This window comes from Cricetulus griseus, chromosome 6 (assembly GCF_003668045.3).
Source record: "Cricetulus griseus strain 17A/GY chromosome 6, alternate assembly CriGri-PICRH-1.0, whole genome shotgun sequence".
In the NCBI taxonomy this organism is placed as follows: Eukaryota; Metazoa; Chordata; class Mammalia; order Rodentia; family Cricetidae; genus Cricetulus; species Cricetulus griseus.
In genome coordinates this window covers 71,808,439-71,822,627 of record NC_048599.1, presented here as the reverse complement: position 1 = coordinate 71,822,627, position 14,189 = coordinate 71,808,439, and the positions used below count along the sequence as shown (strand labels likewise).

Here is a 14,189-nt window from a genome sequence, read left to right as displayed (position 1 = left end):
GTCCTGGAACTAGCTCTTGTAGACCAAGCTGGTCTTGAACTCACAGAGATCTATCTGCCTGCCTCTGCCTCCCGAGTGCTGGGATTCAAGGTGTGCATGACCACTGCTTGGCCTATTAAATGTCTTAGGAAGAAAGCTTACAATAGGGAATTACATGAAGACAACCATAGACTGTCTTTATTAATATGTCTGAACATTGCAGAATGCAGGCAGATATGTTGCTGCAGAAGGAGCTGAGAGTCCTATATCTTGATTCACAGGCAATAGGAAGTAGTCTGAGTGTCATACTGAGTGAAGCTTGAGCAAAGGAGACCTCCAAGCCCAACCCCACAATGACAAGCTTCCTCCAAAAAGGCCACACCTACTCCAACAATGCCATACCTACTCCTAATAATGCCATTCCCTATGGGCTTATGGGGGCCAATTACATTCAGACTATCATGGAGTGCGAGCCAGTAAGAAGCACACCTCCAGGGCCTCTTCATCAACTCCTGCCTTCAGGGTCCTGCCTTGTTTGAGTCCCTGTTCTCACTTCCTTTGATGATGAACAGTGATGTAGACGTACAAGCCAAATACCCCCACCCCCCACTTGCTTTTGTTCACGGTATTTCATCACAGCAATAGTAACACTGAGACCAGCTATACCATTTCTGGGCATACAGCAAAAGGAATCTAGTCAATACAGATAGTTACACATCCATGTTTATTGTTGCACTCTTCACAATAGGCACGATATGGTACCAGCCTAGCTGCCTATCAGCAGATGAATAAAGAATACATGGTTCAAAAACACAAAGGAAATTTATTCCACTGTAAAGAAGAATGAAATCATGACTTTCAGTAAATATCATAAAGGCCCCTAATTTCATTAACATATCATAATTTGAAAAAATGGATGTGGTATAGTAAGGCCACTTTTGCAGCTGTTAGCTCACAATGACAGAACTTAAATTTCTGAGAAGCCTGGGCACTGAAACACTTCACACCTGACTGAAGAAACCATCCTCTCTTATTTGAGTTTGCTCACCATAAAGTTAATCCGTATGTCACAAATCTTCATAGCCTTTGTATCCAATCTATGACCCTAGGTGATGTACTACTTTCTCCTTTCATGTTGTATTTTATGGTTTCAAATAAGTAGGACAATGAGTATTATATTTTATCTTAAATGGCCCTAGTTTTCAGAACCTCAAGTTACTAAATGCTCTCAAAGTGACAACCAAATACCCATTTCTTCTAAAAAAAAAAAGGCTTATATTAAATATTCCTAATTGGGACAATGCATGGCTTCTTTTCAAGAATGATAAAATGCTATATAATCATTCCAATAATTTAACTATATTTTTGAGTGAATAACATCTAAATAGTCACCACCATTCTTGTTTATGTCTTCCAAATAAATTATTAATAGTCTGGGAATGTAGCTCAGTTGGTGGGGTGCTTGCTTAGCAAACATAAAGCCCTGGATTCTATATCTAGTACCACAATAAAACTAGTCGTGGAGGTCCATGCCTGTAATCCCAATGCACTGAGGTGGAATAGGAAGATAAAAGGTGAAAATCATTCTCAGGGACATAAAAAGGTGGAGGGCAGCCTGAGACACATGAGTTCTTTTCTCAAGAATAAAATAAAAAAAAATGAATGCAAATTTAGGGCTGGAATAAGTGCTTTAGGTTTTAGAAAGTAATCCCCCAGATCGTTCATGTTTAACTTAGAATTCTGGAATATGCTATCCACCACCCCTGTCTTAAAAGCCTAAGTGACTTGCAGAAGATCTCTCAGATGGCTAAGAAACAAAAGAGAAATGAAAATCTACACTCAGATTCTAAATAAATTTCACCCTCTGGATGATAAACATCACAGTCAACTAACTCTGCTGCTGTCACAATTCTGTGTCCTGGTGAAAACATCAGTGTCAGACAAGTGTTCCTATCACAGCAGCAGTGTTTCCCAGAAGTCAGGAGCTAGGAGTGCAGGCTTATTCTCCTTCACAGTTCTGCTTTCATTTTTCCCTTTCATTTCCTTACTGGAAAGCCAGTCCCATGCCATCTTTAAAAGCTGGCTACAAATGTAGGTCACTGGCAGCAGCACTGCACTCTTTCATGTCATTTTCTTAGTCTTCAGTGTGCTACAGAAGCTCCAAGTGTGGCTGCCAGGGGAGGGCCTGGAATTCTAAATAAGCTCTCTTAGTACCCAGGGGCTGGGGCAGAGTCACCCTGAGGGTCAAACAACACAATTTTAGCTCAACAGGCACATCAGAGTATGAAGCACTAAAGAGGGCATAGATGGCTGATGATTTGGAAAGCAATAAGATGCTGACCAGGATGTAGAGGAAACATTGTGATTTTGAGCTCTGCCTGCAAAGCCATATGAACAAAATATATAGCTATAACAGTTTTAAACAAAACAATAAATAGTAGAATTTAGAAGATGTAAAAATGCATGGGGAAATAGTATTAATAAGGTATTGAGCATATGACTTAAAATGTGAAATGATGCAAAGGCCACATATAATTTTTAAGTATTTGTAATATAATATTTTACTTTCATTCTGAGTCACTGCTACAAAAATTTCAGATAAGATACAACTATTGAAGGGTTTATTTGGGTCTTTTTTTAAAACTTCTTTTTGCCATTTTCTGGCAGAATAAGAATGCGTGGATTGGAGGTTTTTGTATTCCTTCCACTAAGTGCTGCAGTGTAACTTTCCAACTGTCTTCTGAGTCATGAAACAAATAGATAGCAAGTAGAAGCTTTAAATATCTAAACACCAAACTGCTAGAAGGAAAAGAAAACTGCAATCATTCAAAATGCTACACTGTTTAGCAAAAATATTACTGTAATTAATTCTTAAGTAACTAATATCTTTCACTTCAATTTAAACCAAAGAATCAAAGTAGATTCATGATAAAATGAGCCAGACTTAAATAAATGAGCTCAATGTTTGGGTAGTAATTCTAGTACATGGGTACTTTTAATTTATTAAGATAGTGAAGTTTTTACTTGTTAACCCTAAGTTCATGAGAAAGAATTATAAAGATTTTAATATTTTATTGTATTCTTTCATTATTAAATATTCATGATGCTATGTTAATTCATCAACTATGGCTTATTTTAAATAAATTATTATTCTGTGATAACTCCTAGTAATGCTATTCCTTTTAAATTTTTAAATATTAACTATATTAAATATGGACAAACTTGATCTTAATTTTAAATTTCAACCATGAATTTAATGCTGATACGATGTTAAATATACAGGATGCTACAAGCTTTTACAAAACATATTAGGACACTCCAAGCCAGTAGTTGTATATTTGTCCTGCTAGTAGCTGCCTATCTGTCCTGATTACACATTTAAAAACATTCAAACTTGCCTGAAGCATCCTGGATAATGTTGAAGACAGGGAATATTGCATATAAAACCAAGTCAAAATTTAATGCAACAAATTAAAGGTTTTACTCTTTGTTCTAGATATTAGATACTGCATTAACAAGCAGTATGTATGAAATCAAAGTTTTGATTTGATTTCAAAGTTTTGCCCTTGCTATAAATGTAACAGCACTTATTTCAGAAAATTTTCTTGAATTCCACAGATATATCAACAAATGCTGCTAAGCTTATAAAAGGAATGTAATATAAAATACTAGTATCTTCAACTTTCAAAGTGATATTTGTGTGTACATACTATTTTTATTACATGAAAACACCTACTGCTAAATATTTAAATACCTGTAATTAAAAAAAGAATTTTTACTATTTCAGGAAACATTCCATAGAAAGCAAACTTTCTTGGGCAGTACTCAGTTATTGCATTTGAGATTACCAAGAAAATTCTTTTGGATACAAGTTAACAATAGTTGACAGTGAGTGTTTGTTATGGATTTAACAACTCTACATATACTGTTCTATAGGGCTTTCTAAGGGGTATAATTTCTCAAAACTACATCTTAATGCTGGTTTCCTGAGGAGCTCTGACTACAATAGGCATGAATATGTTCTCAAAAGATGATGGATAAATTGCTGGGTGGTTATATAATATATCTTAGGCAGCTGATGAGGCCTTTATCTCTTACTTGTCTCTCAGTTACATAGTTTTAAGATAATTATGGTCTATGAGACTGTCTTTCCCCTCTTCTTCGACCAGAAATATTTGCTTGGTTTTAGGTTTGAGAAATTAAAACTAAGCAATTACCACATTATTTTTCTTGGACTGTATTTCTAAACATTGCTAATACCTTGATTTTGGTCACTCATTATTGAATGCTTTGATAAAAATGAAATCCTAAATGATAACTGTGTTGGACATACTGAAATTCTAAGAAAATATTATTTAAAAAAAATCTGCTCACTTGTATCAGTATTCAGCATATCAATTTATACTACAAAATTATTTGTTTATTCTTCTCAGAGATATACTGAAATACATGAACAATTTAAATATTTGGCACTCATATTAATATAATCCATTGTATTTTAAACATGTATAAATACTAGGTGAACCACATTAAACATTCATAGATTAAAATAAGAATTTGCAATAGGAAAGGAGAATACCATTTGTTTAAAATCGAATTTTGCTTCTTTCCCATTATCAAACATAAGAAATATAAGATGAGATGACTGGAAATTTAGTAAATCTAACTGAGTACAGGAGTCTATATTAAATTAAGTATAATAGAGCTTTATTAAATATAAGCACACAGATTACGTTTTAATGAACCAATGAATAATTGGATTTCTGTAGCACAAAGTTAAATATGCATACTATTTAAAGCAATCTTTGAATACTAATCTAAAGATATTATATTAAAAGCAAATAATGTTATTACTATAAATGGAAATAATTCTATTATTATTGTACGTGTGTTGTAACAAATTATTTTAAGGTATGTTGCATTAGTTTATGCTATAGAACATTGTTCTGATGATGCAAAGATGTGTTGCATTCTTTCATGTTTCATTTGTTTAACTCTGTGAAATTGTGTTACTTTGTCTATCTAAAACATATGATGGTCTAATAAAGAGCTGGATGGCCAATAGTGAGGCAAGTGAAAGGATAGGCGGGGCTGGCATAAAATGTACTTAAAGCTAATTTTCTTCTACGTTCAACCATGGCATAGTTTTTTCTTTTCCTGGTGGGTAAATGTATATTGGAAATGTAAATTTAGAAGTGTAAACCCTTAGCAAAGTTCCATAGCTTTAGAGTGGCCATTCTAACTTCACAAAAATTCAATGTAATGTACAGAGTTTGACTGAGCAGGTGTTTGTGTGGCTACCATGTTTTTATTTGAGTTCATTACATGTATGGTTGTTGCAGTTTTTTTTATGTGATAGTTTCTTCTCTAAATCCAATACATTCAATTTTATGGTCTATTGAATATATTGATAAATATTCAATTATGGAAAACAAAACTGGCATTTAAATTATAATGATTTGTTCTAAGCTACTTATACAGAAAAGAATTACAAAATGAAGTACCAAATCTTCATGTTTTATTAAAAGTATAGCTACTGCTTAAAAACACTGGGCTTTGTGGCAACATATAATATTTTTGATAAATGTTCTAAATGGAAAAGAATATGGTATCACTAGAACACACTCCTAACTTCAAAACACCCACTATATCAGAAAGTAACACAGTGATTACCTGGTGTTAGATAGTGAGAGAAATAGGGAGATACTGGTTAAAACATACAAAATTTTTGGCTGTGAGTAAAATCTGGGAGCATCAAGATTACAGCTAAAAAAATTACATTGTATACATAAGGTAAAAGAGGTCTGAAGTGTTCTCACTACACTAACAATGGCATCTATGGTAGGTCATAGATAGATGTGGGAATTATTTCACCATGAACACACACACACACACACACACACACACACACACACACACACACACACACACACACACACCTACCTCATGTAAATTGTAAATTGTAAATATACACCATGTTCACTTCTCAATTATACTTCAGTAAATCTGGGGTAAGGAACAAAACCCGAAAATATAATAATAATGACAACTTTAAAACAAAGGAAGAGGGCTGGAGAGGTGGCTCAGTGGTTGAGGGCACTTGCAACATTGGAAGAAGACTCATGATAGGTTCCCACCATGTATATGAAGGCCCACAACCTTCTGCAACTCCAGTTCTAAGGGAACTGACACTCTCTTCTGATCTCTGTATGCATGAGGCTCTCACATGGTGCACATGCATATATGTAGGCAAACATTAATACACATAAAATAAAAATAAACGCATATTTTAAAAAATGGAAATAAAAAAGAATTATTTATGCTTGCCTAGAGCAAAGAATGCTTTAAGATATTAAAATTAAAATATCACATGTATGTGTGTATAAATATGTTAAGAGATTATTGCAAGAAGATGGCTCAAAGTAGCTTTGTAGGCTGACGAATTCCAAAGCCCTGTAGAGTGAGTTTTCAAGGTCTGAAGAGTCAAGTCTGCAAGCTCAAGGTCAGGACAACTGAAGGTGTAATTCCACTCTGAAGGCTGACAGGTTGGAGTCCTAGGACAAGCTGATGCTTCAATTAAGTCAGAAGGCAGGAAACAGATAATGTCCAAGTTCAAATACTGTCATATCAAAAAATTCTCTTCCTTAAGATAATCAATCCTTTTATTCTGTTCCAGCCTTCAACAGATTGGTTAAAGTGCAATCATACTAGACCAAAAAAAAAAAAAAATCATTTTCACTCAGCATAAAAGAATTCAATGTCTTAGGGAAGTGATGGTGCATGGTATGAATCCCAGCACTTAGGAGGCAGGGGCAGGTGGATCTTTGTGAGTTCAAGGCCAGCCTGTTCTACAGAGTGAGTTCCAGGACAGCTAGGGATATACAGAGAAACCCTACCTCAAAACAAACAAAACAAAAAACCGAATCAAACCAAACAAAAAAAAATTTCAATGTTAATCTCATCCAAAAATAGTCTCACAGTATCCCCAGAAAATCTCTGACCAAGTGTCTGGATACTGTGTGGCCCAGTCAGGTCTAAAATTGAACATTACAAACATACAATTTTATTTCCTTACAGTATTCAAATACATTAAAATGCATTCATGTAACACACTATAATATGCAGCAAAATTATAGCTGTAAATAAAACAGAGAAAAGCTCTGCCTTCATGGAGAATATATTGAATAGAAAAATACCTGGGGGGGGGCTCTATGAAAGAATCAAGTTAGTTTTAAGTTCAGTATTATAGTACCTTTTATGCTTTAGTGTAGAAGTTTGTTGCTGTCATTGACTAATGTTGAAAATTAATATTTTATGCTATCAATTCCTTATAAATAATGTTAGACTTCAGGTCTGGAGTTGGCCCCAAACACCTATGTTTTAAAAGCTTGGTTACCATTCTATTATTGTACTATCAGGAGTTATGAAACCTTTACGAGAAGGCAGCTTCTTGGAAGGAAGTTAGCTGCTCAGGTGTGCAGTGGAATGGCCTTAAAAGAGAAACTGGGACTCTGACCTCAACTCCCTTTCACTCTTTGCTCCCCAGAGACCATGAGGTGAGCAGACACTATGTATCTCCCCATGATGCTCTGCCACAAGCACAAAGCAATGAGGCCAAGGGATCATGGACTGAAAACACTCAAACCATGAGACAAAATTAACTTTTCCACTTAAAAAATGTATTTTATTTATGTGCATCTGTGTGTGTACCTGTCTGCATGAATTTATATATACCACGTATATACAGGTGCCCAAGGAGGCTAGAAGAGGATATCAGACATCCTGGAATTGCAGTTATAGGCAGCTGCGAGCCTTCTGATGTAGGGGCTGATAACTAAACTTTTCTTCTACAGGAGCAGTAAGTGCTCATAAGCACTGAGCCATCTCTCCAGCAACTTTTATGCATTTAAAGATTATCTCAAGTAATGTGTCATAGGAATGGAAAGATGATTAAAATAAATGACATTCACCTGAAATTTCCCTGACTATGTGCTAAAAGGAAACTTCTCCAGATCATTAATGGCTTAAATTGGGGTCCTGTTCCAGAAAAAGGAATTAAATACTCCACAAGTCAAAATTAGTCTCTAAAAGGTCAAAAACATTCTTGCCTTAAGAAAAAAATACAGCACATAGATCATATACCTTATCATTATTGCTTATTACTTGGAAAATAGTTACTTCTGATATTCTCAAAGGAAAAGACTATCAAATGACAAGTATTGGTAATTTCTATACCTTCTGATTTCTATCTTTGTCCTTTTATTGATACACCTCCAGACACACTGAAGATATTTTTCTCTAGCTAACATTTTCAGAGTTCTCTTATTATAGTGAATTCAATGAACATTACCAACTACATATAGCAATGTTGCTATGAACATTTACATTTCTTTATGTAGGCTTACAATAAAACTTTGATTTAATGTTTGCAGTAAAACTGCCAAATATTTTAATGACTTGGAACCAGTTTACTTCTGCATATGTTAAATAAAATCATAAATCAGGGTTATGCATGGTGGTACATTTCTTTAATCCCAGCACTCAAGAAACAGAGCCAGGTGGATCTCCATGAGTTCAATCTCAGGTTTGAGGCCAGCCTTGTCTACATATCGACTTCCAGGACAGCCAGAACTACATACCAGAAAGACCCTAACTCAAAAACACTAAAAACCAAACAAATGAACAATGCAAAGTAGCAAAAAACACCAGAATATGAAAGCATCAGTTTTATTTATTTTCTTTATCACATTGTACTTAATTCTTACACTTTTATTTAAGAAGTGAAAATCAATATGGTTAAGTTTTTGCAGAATTCTTATGAATTACTTCATATTGTAGGAGTGTGAAAGCAATGTTTGGTTCTGGAAAATCTGCCTAAATATAGTTGCAGTTACGATGAAAAAAAAATGATTTGCGTCCAACTGAGAAAATCAATTAGAAGTAAAAGAGTATGCTTCCCTCTGTTTTCAGTGAACAATATAAACTGAGCTTTTAATTGTTGTATTTTTGCTATTAAACATGAATGATGTCTGTTTCAATAATTTATGTTTAGTTTTAAATAGTTTATTAATATTTTTTACTTCTGATTAAAAGAAACTCTCTAGCAACATTAATTTAAAACAAAACTGGTAAAAATCATGTTTTTCATTTAGATAAAACAACAACAATCCCCCTCCTGCAACACACACATTTAGCCTTATGTGGTAATGAGTGCCTGTAATCCCAGCACTCAAGACGATGGGAGAGCAAATTCAAGTTCAAAGCTAACTTGGGTTACACAGTAAGACTAAAACCAAACCAAACTAAACCATCAGAAAAAGAGTCAGGCATGGTGAATCAAGCCTATGATCCCAGCATTCCAGAGGCTGGGGAAGGGCTACTGTTAGTTTGAAGCCAGCCAGGGTCTAGAGTGAGACCCTAATTCAGAAAAACAAAAGCTCCCATTAATGTATTTAAATATAATTTGTAAGTAAATGTCTTGATTGTATATAATTTCTTTTCATGAAACATTCAAAAATGTATGTTGAATTACTATATTCCATACCTGTAAAATGTCGGCAGGCTTTTCTTTGGCAGATGCAACCAACAGAGTATGCCCATTGACAATTCCTTCTGCCAGGAAATACTTGAAGAGCAAAGGTGAATAAATACTGTATTTATCTTCTTCTGTAAAAAGTTACAAAAATATATTAGAATCCAAGTATAATTATATACTTTTTTTTTTTTTTTACATTTTTCCTCTTTAAAACAAGTATGTGATATAAGGGAATAGATTATGTTTTCTTACTGCAGAGAAACTACAACAATCAAAACATAGATTTCATAATACAGATTTTCTTATTCCAAAGATCACTCTCCAACTACTATACTACTCTGAAAACCAAAAAGTTTCGAGGTTTATGTATAAGAGTTCAGATTTAAATTATTCAAAATTATTTTTTATTGTTTTAGATTGGAATTACATCACTTCTCCTCCATATACCTCTCCTTGCTCTCTTTCAGTAAGATTTAAAAATTTTAAATATTTTATTGTGTGTGTACATATACATGACACAGGATACAGTTGGAGATCAGAGGACAACTTGTAGGAATTGGTTCTCTCCTTCACTATGGTGGTCTCAGGGATTGGATCCAGGTTGTCAAGATTGATGACAGAAGCTTACCTGCTAAGATGTCCCATAAGGTCAGATAAATACACACACACACACACACAGTGCGTTAGTGTGTGTGTGAGAGAGACAGAGACAGAGACAGAGAATTAACAATTTAGATGCCAAATTGAGTAAGGAAATAGATTTTTTTTTTAAAAAAGGGGTTTCTTTTCTCTGTTACTTCTGCTTTTTTAAAAAAAGATTATTTATTTATTTATTATGTATACAATATTCTGCTTCCATGTATATCTGCACACCAGAAGAGGGTACCAGATCTCATAATGGATGGTTGTGAGCCACCATGTGGTAGCTGGGAATTGAACTCAGGACCTCTGGAAGAACAGTCAGTGTTCTTAACCTCTGAGCCATCTCTCCAGCCCCCGAAATAGAATTTTTTTAAAAAAATATAAATGTCAGAAGATAAAAACTAAATGAATCTAAACATGAAAGTGCAAACATGAGGATCTGAGTTTAGCATTCGCGTTAAAACTGGGTGTGCTGACATGTGAGTGTAATTCTCGTTTGTGAAGACAGAGACAGGTGAAGTCCTGGACCAGGCCGGGCCAGCTACTGTAGGAAAAACTAATGAGTTCTGGGTTCAGAGAGAAGAGCTATAGCAAAAGATGAAGATACCCAAGGTCAAATGCTGACTCCACAGACACACTCACAAGTGGGCTCTCACCTACATACACATGCAAACATGTGAAGATGCATACAATCCACACACATAAATAATAAAATTCTTTAGGTAAACCTAATTAAGAAACTGAAATTTTTAAAATGCTTCAAATTTGAGGCATAGGCAAAAACTGTGAAAAGGATTCTAGTCATTCAGGAAATAATACCAACAATCAAACAATAAAATTTTATGGAATTAAAAAGCTCTGGCACAGGCTACAGAATGGGAGAAGAATCTTCAATAATCATACAATTAAGGAAAGCACTAAAACACAACAACAAAAAAATCAAACAACACCATCAATGAATGGATTAAAGAAATGAACAGTTCTTAAAAGATGAAGTAGCAATGGCTAGTAAACCCATGAAAAAGACACAATACCCAGAGCCCTCAAAGAAATGAAAATGAAGCACATTGAAGTTTCATCTCATTCCATCAGACTAGCAGTTATTATGCAAAGAAACAATGACCAGTGCTGGTGAGGAACTACCATATGACCTAACCACTCCACTTTGTGTGTGTGTGTGTGTGTGTGTGTGTGTGTGTGTGTGTGTGTGTGTGTGTGTGTGTGTGTGTGTGTAACTGAAGGACTATTACATATCATAGAAACACTTATGCATGGGTGGTTCTTGAAGCAATATTCACAACACCCAAAGTAGGGAGCCATTCTAGTCTGTCAACAGAGGAATAGATAAAGAAAATGTTGTCTACATACATACACAGTGGAATTTATTCAGGCACAAAGAACAAAATGATGCCAATTGCAGGAAAATAGATGTAACTAGAAATGATCACACTTAGTAATTATGCTAGATTTAGAAAGACAAATACATGTTTTGTCCCACTATATATCCTAGAATTTAAATAGACACATTCATGGTTGTATATATGACATGAAAGTTAAAGTGCCAATTATCCAAGGGAGTGAAGGAGACTGGCAGAAGGCAAAATGGGAAGAGTAGAGGGTTAGGAACAATATGTTCACAATACATTAATAGACTTGTATAAAATGTCCTTATGGAATCCAGCATTATGTACAATGATTATACATCAATGACAAATAATAATTATAAAAATATAGAAGTATCTTGAAAGTGTTGAGGATCTAGCTTGATGGTAGGGTGGCTACTTGCACATATAAGGCCCTGGATTTGAGCATAAAAATCAAATAAAACAGTGATATCTTACAATTGCTAAAAAAAAGAAAAATTAAGTGGTAAGTAAGTAAATTGTGACTAATAGTTAGCTACTTAGTAAATTACATGCGATGTTAATCTTCAGTGTCACTTTGCAAAGGGCTGTGGGGGAATACAGCAGGTGACAACTATTGTTCAGCAGGTCAACCTACTAGATGCATGATTCCCTGGTAGAAAGCCCCATCTGGAAGACTATGGGGTCATTGGCTGTGGAAACCAGTTGTTCCTGTCTATAATTTCTCTCACGAGTTGTCACTTCATTTCTTCCCTAACAACTTCATTTCTTCCCTAGTAGCAGCTTTGGGTGTATCCCCACTGCTTCTGTGTTTATCTCATGAAAATATTCCATCTACTGGTCAGAAAGATGATTTCTACTATCTGCATAATTTTGATGAATAGAAATAATATTAGGATATTTTACATACTCAGACTAACACAGGATTCTCAGTCACAAAGACACCTTTTTACACAGACAGCTAACTTTAGACTTCAGAGCAGATTCAAAACAGGCTGGTTGCCCCTGGAGACAATATCTGGTTGCCCCTAGAGATACATACAAGGTCATTTTCACAGGTGTTGTTTTACTGATTCAAGGTCAGAGTTTGGGGCTGGGCCTTCGTGATGCATGCCTTTAATTCCAGCATTCAGGAGGCAGAGGCAGGTGGATCTCTGTGAGATCGAGGCCAGCCTGGTCTCCAGAGCGAGAGCCAGGATAGGCTCCAAAGCTACACAGAGAAACCCTGTCTCGAAAAACCAAAAAAAAAAAAAAAAAAAAAAAAGGTCAGAGTTTGAAGCAACTTGAGTCTGCACATACGTACTCCCCAACCTCAAGATTCAGCCAGTTGTTTACTGTCTGGGATTCCTCACCAACTTAGAGCTACATGCATGGTTTATTTTGACATTGCTAGCCTAAGAGAAACTACACTACTTATCATGTGTTTTGAGAATGGGTCTGAAAATATCACTTATAATTGTCCAAAGTTTGGTGTGGAAAAGCAGCAGAGAAGCAGTGGCGATGAAAAAAGAGAACGATAGAGGCAGCAGTGGTGTAGAGGAAGAAGCTGTGTAAGGATGTCCAGAAGGCTGCTGTGGAAGAGAGACGTGAGAGTGAATGAGCGAGGAAAGAGTGTGTGAAAAATGGAGAAGGATGTGTATATGAGTGTGAGAGAGGGCTGGATGGAAGAGCTGCTGCTATGTAGAGGAGCTGCACTGGGAACTGTATAAAGTGCTGTATGAGAAGAGAGCTATGTAAATGAGATGTATAGCTGTGGCTGTGTGGAGATTTGTTAACTGTGCAGAGGCAAGTAAGATGAAGCTGTATAGAAAAGAGATGTAGAAGAAAAACATATGTAAAAGAAGGATGTGTAGCCATGTGAAAGAGATGTATATAGAATATAGAAATATGTAATTGAACAGGAGAGACATGTATGCATGTAAAGAGAGATTGTCAAGAAAGAGAAAGAGAGATTATTTAAATTGAAGTAAAAGAGAAGGTTACCATCAGGATAGCATGTGCTTGTTCTTTTTTTTTTTTTTTTTTTTTTTTTTTTTTTTTTTTTTTTTTTTTTTTTTTTTTTAAAGCTATCAGCAGAAAGTGTGTGTTTTGCCTCAGGTAGAAAAATGTAGCAACCCTCAGATAAGAATCTTTCCCAAGTCCCTGCTACTCTGAGGTATTCTCTTTATTACCCTGGAGCAGATTTGGGAACTGGTCTCCCATGGTCACATCACTTGGGTTGGATTTAGGATTCCCATGGGAATATACCTCTGGGTGTGTCTAAAGGAGGTTTCTAGAGAGTTTTAACTGAAGAGTAGAGGGGCTTCATCCTGTTGGCCAGGGCCATATGGAATGAAATGGAGAAAGTGAGTGGAGAACCAGCATACATCTTTGCTTTCTGATTGTAGACTCCATGAGATCAGCAGTTTAATGGTTCCAAATGCCACAGTTAGAGCCACGTGCTTGGCCATGTTTTCCTGTCCTAACAAATCATAAGCCCAAACTGTGAGCCAAAACATTAACTCTTCCTCCCTTAAGTCACCTTTATCAGGTATTTGGTCACAGGAGATAGAAAAGGAACTACTACCCTATGTGCCTACGTGGGAAACTAGGGAATCAGGCTAAAACAAGCATGTGAAAGTTTGAAAAATTGTGCAGAAATTTCTCATGCTGTGTTGAATATTTAAGAG

At 35.4% G+C, this 14,189-nt stretch overlaps 1 protein-coding gene across 4 annotated transcripts in view; it reads right to left on the bottom strand.

Annotated features, from left to right (window-relative positions):
- Positions 1–14,189, bottom strand: part of Elp4 (elongator acetyltransferase complex subunit 4) — a 205,347-nt gene that overhangs the window by 174,304 nt on the left and 16,854 nt on the right. For all 4 annotated transcript variants that reach the window (XM_027422316.2, XM_027422314.2, XM_027422315.2 and 1 more), the window contains exon 3: positions 9,524–9,645. In XM_027422316.2, the coding sequence (XP_027278117.1) occupies positions 9,524–9,645 (122 nt within the window). The remainder of the gene's footprint in view (positions 1–9,523; positions 9,646–14,189) is intronic.